At 38.6% G+C, this 15645-nt stretch overlaps 1 protein-coding gene across 2 annotated transcripts in view; it reads right to left on the reverse strand.

Annotated features, from left to right (window-relative positions):
• Window positions 1-11013: 11013 nt before the first annotated feature.
• The window catches only part of LOC123566451 (probable ATP-dependent RNA helicase DHX34), an 83646-nt gene continuing 79014 nt past the window's right edge, over window positions 11014-15645 (reverse strand). The window contains exons 23-27 of one of the 2 annotated variants that reach the window (XR_008372041.1): window positions 14463-14633; window positions 13958-14054; window positions 12898-13049; window positions 11321-12341; window positions 11014-11111 (exon numbers count right to left, since the gene is read on the reverse strand). Coding sequence is in view for 1 of the 2 variants with exons in the window: in XM_045360562.2 (XP_045216497.2) it covers window positions 12184-12341; window positions 12898-13049; window positions 13958-14054; window positions 14463-14633 (578 nt within the window). In the remaining variant the exon portion in view is untranslated. Of the gene's footprint in view, window positions 12342-12897; window positions 13050-13957; window positions 14055-14462; window positions 14634-15645 lie in introns of both variants that reach the window. The other variant, XM_045360562.2, reaches the window with a different exon arrangement.

Below are 15645 nucleotides of genomic sequence, written 5' to 3' on the forward strand. Positions count from 1 at the left end.
TCCCCTGCCTTCATAGACGCCATTTGCAATATAAAACAGGTCACATTTACCTACCCGTTTTAGTCACCCACAAGTTATTTCCCTGCCTTCCTAGACGCCATTTGCAATATAAAGGGAGGTCACTCTTACCTACCCGTTTAATAGTCGCCCAGAGTTATTTCCCCTGCCTTTCTAGACGCCATTTGCAATATAAAAGGGAGGTCACTCTTACCTACCCGTTTTATAGTCACCCAGAGTTATTTCCCCTGCCTTCCTAGACGCCATTTGCAATATAATGGGAGGTCACTTACCTACCTGTTTAATAGTCACCCAGGGTTATTTCCCCTGCTTTGCTAGACGCCATTTGCAATATAAAAGGGTCACTCTTACCTACCCGTTTTAGTCACCCACAGTTATTTCCCTTGCCTTCCTGGACGCCATTTGCATTATAAAGGGAGGTCACTTACCTACCTGTTTAATAGTCGCCCAGAGTTATTTCCCCTGCCTTCCTAGACGCCATTTGCAATATAATGGGAGGTCACTTACCTACCTGTTTAATAGTCACCCAGGGTTATTTCCCCTGCTTTGCTAGACGCCATTTGCAATATAAAAGGGTCACTCTTACCTACCCGTTTTAGTCACCCACAGTTATTTCCCTTGCCTTCCTGGACGCCATTTGCATTATAAAGGGAGGTCACTTACCTACCTGTTTAATAGTCGCCCAGAGTTATTTCCCCTGCCTTCCTAGACGCCATTTGCAATATAATGGGAGGTCACTTACCTACCTGTTTAATAGTCACCAAGAGTGATTTCCCCTGCCTTCCTAGATGCCATTTGCAATATAAAACTGAGGTCACTCTTACCTACCCGTTTTAGTCACCCACAAGTTATTTCCCCTGCCTTCCTAAACGCCATTTGCAATATAAAGGGAGGTCACTCTTACCTACCTGTTTAATAGTCGCCCAGTGTTATTTCCCCTGCCTTTCTAGACGCCATTTGCAATATAAAAGGGAGGTCACTCTTACCTACCCGTTTTATAGTCGCCCAGAGTTATTTCCCCTGCCTTCCTAGACGCCATTTGCAATATAATGGGAGGTCACTTACCTACCTGTTTAATAGTCACCCAGAGTTATTTCCCCTGCTTTGCTAGACGCCATTTGCAACATAAAAGGGAGGTCACTCTTACCCGTTTTAGTCACCAACGGTTATTTCCCTTGCCTTCCTAGACGCCATTTGCATTATAAAGGGAGGTCACTTACCTACCTGTTCAATAGTCGCCCAGAGTTATTTCCCCTGCCTTCCTAGACGCCATTTGCAATATAATGGGAGGTCACTTACCTACCTGTTTAATAGTCACCCAGAGTGATTTCCCCTGCCTTCCTAGATGCCATTTGCAATATAAAACTGAGGTCACTCTTACCTATCCGTTTTAGTCACCCACAAGTTATTTCCCCTGCCTTCCTAGACGCCATTTGCAATATAAAGGGAGGTCACTTACCTACCTGTTTAATAGTCGCCCAGAGTTATTTCCTCTGCCTTCCTAGACGCCATTTGCAATATAAAAGGGAGGTCACTCTTACCTACCCGTTTTATAGTCACCCAGTGTTATTTACCCTTTCTAGACGCCATTTGCAATATAAAAGGGAGGTCACTCTTACCTACCCGTTTTATAGTCACCCAGAGTTATTTCCCCTGCCTTCCTAGACGCCATTTGCAATATAAAGGGAGGTCACTTACCTACCTGTTTAATAGTCACCCAGAGTTATTTCCCCTGCCTTCCTAGACGCCATTTGCAATATAAAAGGGAGGTCACCTTTACCTACCCGTTTTATTGTCGCCCAGAGTTATTTCCCCTGCCTTCCTAGACGCCATTTGCAATATAAAAGGGAGGTCACTCTTACCTACCCGTTTTATAGTCACCCAGTGTTATTTACCCTTCCTTGACGCCATTTGCAATATAAAGGGAGGTCACTTACATACCCGTTTAATAGTCGCCCAGAGTTATTTCCCCTGACTTTCTGTACGCCATTTGCAATATAAAAGTTAGGTCACTCTTACCTACCAGTTTCATAGTCACCCAGTGTTATTTCCCCTTCCTAGACGCTATTTGCAATATAAAAGGGAGGTCACTTACCTACCCGTTTAATAGTCACCCAGAGTTATTTCCCCTGCCTTTCTAGACCCGTTTTATAGTCTCCCAGTGTTATTTCCCCTTCCTAGACGCCACTTGCATTATAAAAGGGAGGTTACTCTCGCCAACCCGTTTTCAAATCGCCCATAGTTATTTCTCCTTCCTCCCTTGACGCCATTTGCAACATAAGGGGGTCACTCTTACCTACCCGTTTCATAGTCACCCAGAGTTATTTTCCTTCCTTCTAAGACGCCATTTGCTATAAGAAAGGGATATCTCTCTTCCTGACCCGTTTTATAATCGCACAAAGTTATAGTCACCAAAAGTTATTTCACTCTAGAGCACATTTGCTATATAAAATGGAGGTCACTCTTACCTACCCATATTTTAGTCACCCAGAGATATTTCCCCTTCCTCTCTTTTCCTGACCTGTTTTATAATCGCCGAGACTTATTTCCCCTTCCTCACCACACCAGTTGCAATATAAAAGGGAGGTCACTCTAACCTACCCGCTTTATTGTCAACAAGAGTTATTTCCCTTCCTCCCTCGACGCCATTTGCAATATAAAAGGGAGGTCACTCTTACTTACCCGATTAATAGTCACCAAGAGTTCTTTCGCCTTCCTCCCTCGACACCATTTGCAATACAAAGGGGAGGTCACCCATTTAATTGTCATCCAGAGTTATTTCCCTTTCAACGCTATTTGCAATATACAATGGAGGTCACTCTTACCTTCCCGTTTTATTGTCGCCCAGAGTTATTTCCCTTCCTCCCTCGACGCCATTTGCAATATAAAAGTGGAGTCATTCTTACCTACCAGTTTTATAGCCGCCCAGAGTTATTTCCCTTCCTAAACGCGATTTGCAATATAAAAGGGGAGGTCACTCTTGCTGACCCGTTTTGTAGTCAGCGAGTTAATTCCTCTTCCTTCCTCGGCCCATTTGAAATATAAAGGGGAGGTCACTCTTACCTACCAGTTTCATAGCCACCCAGTTATTTCCCTTCCTTCGACGCCATTTGCAATAAGAAAAGGAGATCACTCTTCTTGGCCCGTTTTATAATCGCACAGATTTATTTATAGCAATATAAGAGGGAGGACACTAATCTAACTGCTTAATAGTCACACATACTGCCTCTGTAGCCTAGTTGTAGAGCATCCGCTTCAAGTGCGGGAGGTCATGGGTTTGATCCCTGGCTGCGTCATACCAAAGACGTAAAAAGTGGTAATGGTAGCTTCCTCGCTTGGCGCTTAGCATTAAGAGGATAGTACTAGGACTGGTCAGCCCTGTGTCTGTATAATGTGACTGGGTGGGGTATCATGTCCCGTGCCTACGGCGTGATATTCCAGTGAGTCAGCACTATAAAGCGGGCAGTGTGCTCAATGCTACAAGTAGACACCGTCGTTTATATGACTGAAAAATTGTTGAAAAAGACGTTAAACCCGAACACACACACATAATAGTCACACAGTTGTTTCCCTTTCCTTCCTAGATGCCATTTGCAATATAAAAGGAAGGTCACTCTTGCTGACCCGTTTTGAAATCGCCCAGTTATTTCTCCTTCAACGCCATTTACTATAAGAAAGGGAGATCGCTCTTTATGACCCATTTTATAATCGCACAGGGTTATTTCCCCTTCATCCCTGAACGCCATTAGCAACATAAAAGGGAGATCACTCTTCCTGACCAGTTTTATAATTGCCGAGACTTATTTCCCCTAACTCCCTCAACGCCATTTGCAATATGAAAGGGAGGACAATCTTAACTACATGTATTTTAGTCACCCAGAGATATTTCCCATTCCTGCCTCACGCCATTAGCAACATAAAAGGGAGATCACTCTTCCTGACCAATTTTATAATCGCAGAGACTTATTTCCCCTTCCTCGACGCCATTTGCAATATAAAAGGGAGGTCACTCTTACCTACACGTTTTTTAGTCACCCAGAGATATTTCCCATTCCTCCCTCAACGCCATTAGCAATATAAAAGGGAGATCACTCTTCCTGACAAGTTTTATAATCGACGAGACTTATTTCCACTTCCTCCCTCGACGCCATTTGCAATATAAAAGGGAGGTCACTCTTACTGACCGTTTTATAATCGCCCAGATTATTCCCCCTTCCTCCTTCGACGCCATTTGCAACACAAAAGGGAAGTCACAAGAGTTATTTCTCTTCCTCCCTCGACGCCATCTGCAATATAAAACGGAATCCCCTTTTACCTACCCGTTTTATAGTCGCCCAAAGTTATTTCCCTTCCTCCCTCAACGCCATTTGCAATATAAAAGGGAGGTCACTCTTACCTTTCCGTGTTATTGTCGCCCAGAGTTATTTCCCTTCCTCCCACGACGCCATTTGCAATATAAAAGGGAGGCCACTCTTACCTACCCGTTTTATAGTCATTTGCAATATAAAAAAGAGGTCATGCTTACTTTCCCGTTTTATAGTCGCCCAGTGTTATTTCCCTTCCTCCCTCGACGCTATTTGTAATATGAAAGGGAGGACACTAACCTAACTGCTTAATAGTCACCCAGAGTTATTTCCCTTCCTCCCACGACGCCATTTGCAATATGAAAGGGAGGCCACTCTTACCTACCCGTTTTATAGTCATTTGCAATATAAAAAAGAGGTCATGCTTACTTTCCCGTTTTATAGTCGCCCAGTGTTATTTCCCTTCCTCCCTCGACGCTATTTGTAATATGAAAGGGAGGACACTAACCTAACTGCTTAATAGTCACCCAGAGTTATTTCCCTTCCTCCCACGACGCCATTTGCAATATGAAAGGGAGGTCACTCTTACCTACCCGTTTAATAGTCACCAAGAGCTATTTCCCCTTCCTTCCTAGACGCCTTTTGCAATATGAAAGGGAGGTCACTCTTACCAGTTTAATAGTCACCCAGAGTTCTTTCGCCTTCCTCCCTTGACACCATTTGCAATATAAAGGGAAGTTCGCTCTTGCCTGTTTTATAGTCACCCAAAGTTATTTCACCCTCGAGGCCATTTGCAATATAAACGGGAAGTCACTCTTACCTACCCGTATTTTAATCACCCAGAGATATTTCCCCTTCCAACCTCAACGCCATTAGCAACATAAAAGGGAGATCACTCTTCCTGACCCGTTTTAAAATCGCCCAGTTATTTACCCTTCTTCCCTCGATGCCATTTGCAATATAAATGGGGACATACCGTTTTATGGTTATTTCCATTCATCTTTCAACGCCATTTGCGATATAAATGGGAGATCACTCTTCCTAACCTGTTTTATAATCGCCGAGACTTATTTTCCCTTTCTCCCTCGACGCCATTTGCAATATAAAAGGGAGGTCACTCTTGCCTACCTGTTTAATAGTCAACCAGAGTTATTTCCCTTCCTCTTTCGACACCATTTGCAATATAAAAAAAGAGGTCACTCTTACTGACCCGCTTTATTGTCACCCAGAGTTATTTCCAATTCTTCCCTTGACGCCATTTGCAATATAAAACGGAGCTCACTCTTGCCTACCTGTTTAATAGTCAACCAGAGTTATTTCCCTTCCTCTTTCGACACCATTTGCAGTATAAAAAAAAGAGGTCACTCTCAGTGACCCGCTTTATTGTCATTTGCAATATAAAAGGGAGGTCACTCTTGCCTACCTGTTTAATAGTCAACCAGTTATTTCCCTTCCTCTTTCGACACCATTTGCAATATAAAAAAAAGAGGTCACTCTTACTGACCCATTTTATAATCGCCCAGAGTTACTCCCCCTTCTTCCCTCGACGCCATCTGCAACAAAAGGTCACTCTTACCTTCCCGTTTTATAGTCGCCTGGAGTTATTTCCCTTCCTTCCTCGACGCCATTTGCAATATAAAAGGGACGTCACTCTTGCTGACCCGTTTTGAAATCCCCCATAGTTATTTCTCTTTCCTCCCTCGATGCCATTTGCAACATAAAAGAGGTCACTCTTACCTACCTGTTTTAGGTTATAATACAGTAATTCGGTCAAAAAATGTGCTTCCGTGGTGTAGTCGAAAGAAGTCCCTAATAAATAGATCCTAATTTTTTCATTTCTCGAGCATTTGCGCGTAAATCGGGGGCCAAATGGGCATTATTTCACTCGTGGAATGAATTTTACATAAAATAGGACACTTTTCATGATAATATTCGATGTTTTAGAGCTGTTTACTTGAAAACGAAAGTAGGGTGTTTATTCTGCGGACCGCTTTCTGAACTGCGGCAATATGAGGGTACCCGACTGCAGTTGACTTGCATTTCACTGCATACTATTCAACACCCCTTTTTCTTTTCCTTTTCTTGAAGCAAATGTATGGATATCTTGTGGAAAATAGGTCTACGACGGAGTGAAAATCTAGAAACTGTAACAAAATCGTTCTGAAGTAGCTGAATTTTATATGAAACAAAGAACAATTTCTTTTATTGGTATATAACCTTATTATAAGAGCTGAAATAAGACTTTTCTCGAAACACATCACAATTAGTCTTAATAGTCATAAATCGATTGTATATGTTACAAAATGATGTTTCCAATGCAAAATAATCATTAAATTTGAAAAAAATTAAGTTTTGACCATATTTTGAGTAGATGCGCCTATTTCTGCAGCAATTTCTGCAATAGAAAGGCCAATATTTTGTCTCCAGAATGTGTGAAAATGCACAAAATGCATCAATTTTAGTCATATTCATGACATAATAAATGATATTTCAGAATCAAAGTGAAAATAATGCATACAGGTGAAACTTTTACCAAAATTAACAATGAAGCGACCATAGAGCCTAAATTTAGCCCAGAAAATGGGTAGGGGGTGGCCTCACTTAAATGTCTATATTTCTCTAAAATCATGAATTTTCACAATGAAACTTGTTAACATGTTCGGTATTACATTTTTCTTGAAAATAGAGATGAAAATGTTATGAAATTTGATAAAAAAATATTTCTTATAGGTTATAATACAGTAATTCGGTCAAAAAATATGCTTCCGTGGTGTAGTCGAAAGAAGTCCCTAATAAATAGATCCTAATTTTTCCATTTCTCGCGCATTTGCACGTAAATCAGGGGCCAAATGGGCATTATTTCACTCGTGGAATGAATTTTACATAAAATAGGACACTTTTCATGCTAATATTCGCATTTTTTAGAGTTGTTTACTTGAAAACGAAAGTAGGGTGTTTATTCTGCGGACCGCTTTCTGAACTGTGGCAATATGAGGGTACCTGACTTCAGTTGACTTGCATTTCACTGCATACTATTCAACACCCCTTTTTCTTTTCGCTTTCTTGAAGCAAATGTATGGATATCTTGTGGAAAATAGGTCTACGACGGAGTGAAAATCTAGAAACTGTAACAAAATCGTTCTGAAGTAGCTGAATTTTATATGAAACAAAGAACAATTTCTTTTATTGGTATATAACCTTTTGTTGTCACCCAGAGTTATTTCCCTTCCTCCTTCGACGCTATTTGCTATAAGGGAGATTGCTCTTCCTGACCTGTTTTATAATCTCACAGAGTTATTTCCTCTTCCTCCCTCGACGCCATTTGTAATATAAAAGGGAGGTCACTCTTACTTACCAGTTTAATAGTCGCCCAAATGGATGAATGGCAGAGTTCAAAGTGAGGTCTGGTTAGGCTATTTTTGGTCTGTAAAATTTGGGTGCTTCAGCCGAAGCACCCAATTTTCACTACATCTGGCATGGAAAGCGACAGAGGCATAAGACCGGAGAGGCGTCTTTATGTAGTCTATAGTATCTGCAATGGTTCATAGTAGTTTCAAATAAAAATAAGCAAAAACGAGATTTCTATGGATGTTTCAACACTGGTACCCACGCGTCAGTGTGGAATTCGCAAATTTGCACTCCCCTGCCACCTTAAGGAAAATAGACAAAGTTTCAAACCACTCAAATATTGACTTTTTGCATTTATTTAAACCTATTATGAAATGAACTGTAAAATATAGTGGCTTTTATTCATTTCTGAGTACTAAATTAGGCCTGGCGAGTCCCAAAATGGCAGTGGGTGGCCATATAACAATGAAGCTAAGGACCCCCAGCCAGTAGGATTCGTATCATAAAACAGCCAAAAGAAGAAAATAGTGCCTAGATAATGACTATTTATGCCATTTTGTTTAAAAGTAGCACATGTGCTATATCTAGCAATGCCATCAAGCTATATAGTGGCTGGGGTGGCCCCAAAGGATGGATGGTTGGCCTTTAATGGGTGTCCCGATAGGTTAAATACTGTAATCTGCATTTGTATACTAGAATTATGTTAAAAGTGTATCGTTTTAAGATTTGAAAGGCTTTAAAATGTAAATATCATGTTAAATTAACTTTAAAGGCAGTGAATAGTATTTCGGGTTACTCTGATTCAGAATGCAAATTTTGGCTGATTTTTGCATGGAGGGGTGGGTACTTTTGTTGGCTTATTCACCGGCTATCTTGTAAGTTACGGCAACGCTTTTTGTTCAGTTGATATCAGCATAAGTGTCTTAGGATTCAGGACAGGTTACATTTTATTTTATTTAAACATCTAAAGAACTTAAGGTGGCAGGGTAGTGGTTTCGTAGTTTTGGCCCCTTTCGATTTTCTGTATAAACAGGACAGGGTAGATATTAAGGCATATCTATCTTAGTGGTTATTTATCATTATTAATTCTTTAATTTATCTGGGGAATGTAGAACAGTTAATGATTCTACATGGTGGGTGTTTTAAAATTCCTAGCTCCGTACTTCCAGTTGAGGCTAAAACATAAATATCAGAACAAAAAGTTGGCCAGACGTGCGGCTGTCATCCATCCACATTTTTTCAAGTGAAAATTAGGGACATAAAGTGGTGGTTGGCAGACACATTCCACACCACCTGGGTATGCATCTATGTTCGTACTATACATATATGCTACAAAATTGGATTTAAAAATAGAAATGGATGAATGGCAGAGTTCAAAGTGAGGCCCGGTTAGGCTATTTTTGGTCTATAATATTTGGGTGCTTTGGCTGATTTTCACTACATCTGGCGTGGAAAGCGACAGGTGCATAGGACCGTAGAGGTGTCTTTATGTAGTCTATAGTATCTGAAATGGTCCATAGTAGTTTCAAAGAACATGAGCTGTCTCCATAGGATGACACATGCCCCCAATGGCACTTTGAATGAATAGTTATGGCCGATGTTAGAGTTTAGGACCTTTGACCTACGGACCTGGGTTTTGCGCGCAACACGTTGTCTTACTGTGCCACACATTCATGCGTAGTTATTTTAAAATCCATGCATGAATGACAAAGATATGGACCGGACATGCCCATCATTGCACTATCATGAAATATGACCTTTAACGTCTGAGACCTTGACCTTTGAGCTACGGACCTGGGTCTTGTGCGCGACACATCGTCTTACACATTCATGCCAAGTTATTTGAAAATCCATCCATGGATGACAAAGATATGGACCAGACACGAAAATTGCGGACAGACCGACAGACGGTTCAAAAACTATATGCCTCCTTTCGACGGCATAAAAATAAGCAAAAACGAGATTTCTATGGATGTTTCAACACTGGTACCCACATGTCAATGTGGAATTCACAAATTTGCACTCCCCTGCCACCTTTTATAACTCTGTTACAATTATTTTCTATTCTTTTTATTTCATACATATGTAACTTCTATTTAAATACTGAAAATTCTAAAACAAATAATTTAGATTTATCTCCCTTAGTAAATGTACCTGAAACTTCTGATAGGGATATATTTCAACTTCATGTGTGGAGTGAAGAATGATTATGGATGTAGTGTGAATAAACCAAGAATGGATTTCAAAAAATTATGAATATACAAACATGCTGACATGTTTGTACTCTCTGGTAATATAAAATGTGTTCAGTCTATGTAAATTAAGAAATAATAAATATGTGCCTATATTTTATCAGTTAATAAAATATGGGCAGGAGTTCGGATGCGTAATAATACGCACGAGTGATTTAATATTTGCATCCGAACGACTGCCCATATTTTATTAACTGATAAAATTATTGGAACATATTTATTATTTCGATTCTAACCACGTAAATTCTTCACATTTTACAGCACTACATTTTAGCGAGATTGTCATTCGGCTGGCCATATGCTATTATAAAAACCTCCCCACGAATGGAAAGCGTTGCATCAAACGGAATTTTCCGATATTCAGTAAATTTTAATTAAAGTATTAAGTAGTTATTGCCGTGAAAATGTTATTTTCAATAACATCAAAGGTCGGATATAGAAATCAGAGGTAAATACTTAATTCAAGGTTTATATATGCAGTTTCTAAAAATAGTACACGTCACCTACATGAGGGCACTGAAACATACACATTGCGGCGGCGGCATATAAACACGTAAAAACTTGAGTCTGGAAGATTGGAAAATTAATTATAATTTATTTACTGTCAAAGTAGAATCTAGTTGACATTTGTGGTGCCTACAACGCAGAAATTGTAAACTACACACACGACCAGACATAGATGCACTGGTGTTGGAAGTTGAAACTTACCGGGCTGAAACATATTCTTACGGTAAAATATAAACAAATAAATTCATCAGTTAGATATTGTTTGTTTCAGAAAATTTGATGTACTTTTTATTACTATTACATAACACTGAAAAAGTCGAGTATTTAGTCGGTATATAACGGAAGCAGAGTAGAATCTCAGTCGTGTTACAATCGTAGGGCGGAATGGAAGAGCTATATTTTATCGTAGATTCATGTATAGGCGATTTCGCTATATGTTTATATAGCAACTGCTGCGGATCGTGTTAGAATGTAAAATCAACTTCTACCACTACACATGTAACTGTAATACTATGCAGAACCAAAAAATCAGAATGTATTCATTTGTAAGATGAAATTCACTTTGTCTTTTTCTATGCAAGAACATGCAATTTACCAGCAGTTCCATTAACAAGATTATCCTTCAATGCTTACTCTATTTCCTAATCCAGATTTACACACATTTTTACCTTCTTTCTTTAACCTTTAGCATGCTAAATTTCTAAAATGGACTGGTCCATCATTCAATTTGGGCAGTACTATTTATTATTTGAAGGGGTGTTCAATGAAAATTTATTGACTGAATAGCGAACAGTGCAGACCAAGATCAGACTGCACGGATGTGCGGGCTGATCTTGGTCTGCACTGGTCGCAAAGGCAGAATCATTTGCTGCCAGCAGGCTAAAGGTTAACAACCAAATTCTTCTTTCAAGAGTAACTCATTCACTGTTACATTTCCTTCACTATTTATTGCATGAATGTTAAGATATTTTTAGATTTTTAGCGGGAGGAGTAGGGGCTTGAACTGAAGACCCCTGGTTTCTTAGTCTGACAGTGTTACCACTGGGCCACTGTGTATGTTCTTAATTTATCCATTGGATGCTATCTATGTGTGTTTTACAGCAGAACAATGGCTTTATCCACCAAGTGTTACCGGTATCTATGTCTTTATCCACCAAGTGTTACTGGTATCTATGTCTTTATCTATCAAGAGTTACTGGTATCTATATCTTTATCCACCAAGTGTTATTGGTATCTATGTCTTTATCCACCAAGTGTTACCGGTATCTACGTCTTTATCCATCAAGTGTTACTGGTATCTATATCTTTATCCATCAAATATTACAGGTATATATATATTATATGCTTTTATCCATCAAGTGTTATCAGTATCTATGTCTATCGATAAAGTGTTCCTGGTATCTATGTGTTTATCAATCAATGTTTCAATGTCCTTATCCATCAAGGTATCTGTCTTTATCCACTAAGTGTTATTTATGTCTGTATCCATCAAGTGTAATACATGTTTTATAGCAGAGCAAGAACTTTATCCACTAAGTATAATCTATGTGTGTTCTATAGCAGAACATAAACTTTATCCACCAAGTATAATCCATGTGTGTTCTATAGCTGAACAAGAACTTTATCCACCTAGTATAATCCATGTGTGCTCTATAGCAGAACTACACTTTATCCAGCAAGTGTTTTCTTCTTGGTGTTCAATGGCAGAACTAGAACTTTATGTGTATTTAACTGCAGAACTAGAACTTTATCCATCAAGTGTTATCTATGTGTGACTTCTTATGTCTGAGTATTTCAGTGACTGTGAGCTGTAACTGTTTTTCACATTGTGCACAATAGTACGACTTTCTCAGAGGATTCATCTGCATCTCTCGTTCCTCGTCCTGGTCTGCTTTATCCTCAGACTGGGTTGCTATAAATAGTAGAACAACCACAAATATATGAAATATGTTGCTATAAATAGTAGAACAATCACAAATATATGAAATATATATTGTAATTTTTATCCTGTAAATTTGTTTCATTTTTACTGCCATATAATAGAAACAAGTGTTTTACAATGATAAACTGAATGTAAAACCGTAGAATACACATACAGGACATTTCTTTTGTACCATGGCAATGTCACATCTAGGATAAGCAATGCATATGTTACACATATCTCACATATACTGTTACTTGCCTGACACATTGCCTCATGCTCCAGCCTTTCTGCTCTACTGTCAAACAAGGCGATATTACATCTAAGACAAGTCAGGTAGACGTAGCACATATCTCACATATAATGCCACTGGTGTCACACATTGCCTCTATGCTTTGCTTACAAACATGGCAATATCATATCTAGTACAAGTCCAGTGTAGGTATTTATATGTTGCACTGCCTCCAGCTACAGCCTTTGCGCTATGCTGACTACCATAGCAATGTCACAGCCAGGACAAGTTATATAGATGTAAATCATATCTCACCTGTAATGTTACTAGCCTGACACATTGCCTCATGCTCCAGTCTCTCTGCTATACTGACTACCATGGAAACCTCACATCGAGGACAAGTCCAGTGTCGCTGCATGGTCATCGTAAACTCTCCAACAGCACTGGCTGTACCATCATCTATCAGACTGAAAATTTAACATATTTCAGATGTTTCCTTTATTGGTGAAAATTATGTAAATCATTTTTACAAAATATATGTATTTTTTTCTGTATTTCAGTTAGCAGATAAAGACAACTTCACACCTGAAAATTGAGATCGTGTTAAACTTTGTATATGTAGTTCAAAATGTTTCTAATCTAACAAAAACCTAACACTGTTTCAGCTCTATTATAGTGGCACTCAAATACTACTATGCTCTTTCATTTTCAAAAATTGCTTTCTGCAAATATCTAACAACCTTCAAGTGTCAAAAAGAGGCTGATTTGTTCCTTTGTTTGATAAGGTCTCTAATTCTATTTTTTTAACACTATTACTACATGTATTACATAAAAACTGTCAGCTAACATACAGTTTTGTTTTTTTTCTTTTACCAGAGCTAGCCTCTTCTCTGCAAGTCACCAACAACTTCTACACATGAATCAGAGCGGTAAAGACAAATGACTTCAAAGTATTGTCTTCTGTCAATTTGTAACAGAGAACATTGTCTCACCTGGAGATCAAACTTCATGAAAGGAATGTACTCTACCCAATGAGCTAACAGGACAGGCTCCCATTGATTCAAAAGATCTACTTATTTGAACCTCTGAACCTTTAGCACTGCTAAAAGCCTTTGCAAGAATTTTATCCCTTACCTGCTAAATTTCTATAATGAACTTTTCTATCTGCCAATTTGGACAGTACCATTATCTGTTAAAAGGGATGCATACCAAAAAGATACTGGCTGAATAGCTATCAATGTATATCACGATCAGGCTGCATGGATGTGCAGGCTGATCATGATCTTCACTGGTCGCAAAGGCAGAACCAACTGCGTCCAGCATGGTATGGGTTAACACCAATCCAAAGAAAAAGGTCTGAAAAGTAGTTATTTACCATCCATGTGTGAGATACTCATTGATGATAAGTCCACCTTTAGTTGGGTGTGGTTTGCTCTCTGTGCTTGTGTGGAATACATCTTTTATTTCTTCACCTATAAATCGTATTACAGAACTAAAACTTAAATTTTCAAATCTTCTTCCTTAAGAAAGGAATATATCCTTTGCAATTTTCTTAAAATACTGGTTAAATACGTTATCTTTTGTGACTACAGCAAATAATTTTCAAAAAGATGGTTTAATTGTAGAAAATTATATAAGTGATAGCAGATCTTGATATTGGAGATAAAACAAATCCTGAAGGCCAGAATAAACCTTATCATAACTTGGAAATGCGGAATGCATAAATGGAAAATTAATATTGTCAATGTTTATTGCAATATCCATAGATTGTTGATGCTACCAGTTGGATGCAATGTCAACAAATAATTTCAGATAGTTCAAACAATACTCAAAAGATGACATGTACTTAAATATTTCATGACATGTCAAGACAATTTTACCTGATCTATCTGCTCTTATGTAGACATTTTTCATCTCAGCTGCCAGCACTCTACGTAGCGTATATCTTACATCAGAACTCAGGAACTCTGTCAGTTTACTCGCCAACATTCTCTCAAGTTTCCGCGCTCTTTGACTTATTCTTCTTTCTGATTCCATTGACAGGAATGTGTCTGAAAGAAAACCAAAAACATCAAATAAGCAATCTTACATATCTATCATGTATGATGTCATGTAATAAAACGCTTATTGAATAGACTTTGGTCTTTTGGACCTCTGGAAATGGTTTCGTATATTGACAGGCAAGCAACTTTTGGTCATTCACAAAAGGCTGTAAGTAGGAAAATGCCAGCATAGTACAAAGGTTTGGGTCAACACATCAAAACATGTCAGCACTGCAAGCAAACTCCTCATTTTCCAAGGAAGCCCGCAAAAATGAGACTTGGTATCTTTCAAACTTTTACAAAAATTAACAATCAAAATCTTTATGTCTTCACTTTTCTACTAACTGACACAGTGTGGAAGGCTTTCATACCCAATCTCTTCATTTACCAAATTGTTAGCACCGAGAATGTACCTTGGTATATGTTTGATCTCTTATTCAATTTCACTTGTCATTTTTTACTGTAAGTAGTTGGACACTAATTCCTTGGGTCATGCAGGAGTAAATATCAAATCAAAACTTCTATATCCACGACATATTTCAATGATCATTTCTAGACTTTTCTGAGGATTCTGTTTTGTCATGTTGCTAAGTGATACTTGCCTATAGTTCTTCAATTTTCAATATTTTACAATTTATTAGCCTGACATATTCTAAAACAAGAGGACCTGAATCGCTCACCTATCTCCACATGACCCAGTGTTCAACTGAGTATGACATCGTTATTTCTATTATTTGACATAGTGACCTAGTTTTTGAGCACATGTGACCTAGATATCATCAAGATAAAAAATTCTGACCAATTTTCATGAAGATCCATTGAAAAATATGGCCTCTAGAGAGGTCACAAGGTTTTTCTATTATTTGACCTAATGACCTAGTTTTTGAAGGCACGTGACCCACTTTTAAACTTGACCTAGATATCATCAAGGTGAACATTCTCACCAATTTTTATGAAGATCTCGTGAAAAATATGGCCTCTAGAGAGGTCACAAGATTTTCGATTTTTCGACCTACTGACC

Source organism: Mercenaria mercenaria, chromosome 8 (assembly GCF_021730395.1).
Source record: "Mercenaria mercenaria strain notata chromosome 8, MADL_Memer_1, whole genome shotgun sequence".
NCBI classification, from domain to species: domain Eukaryota; kingdom Metazoa; phylum Mollusca; class Bivalvia; order Venerida; family Veneridae; genus Mercenaria; species Mercenaria mercenaria.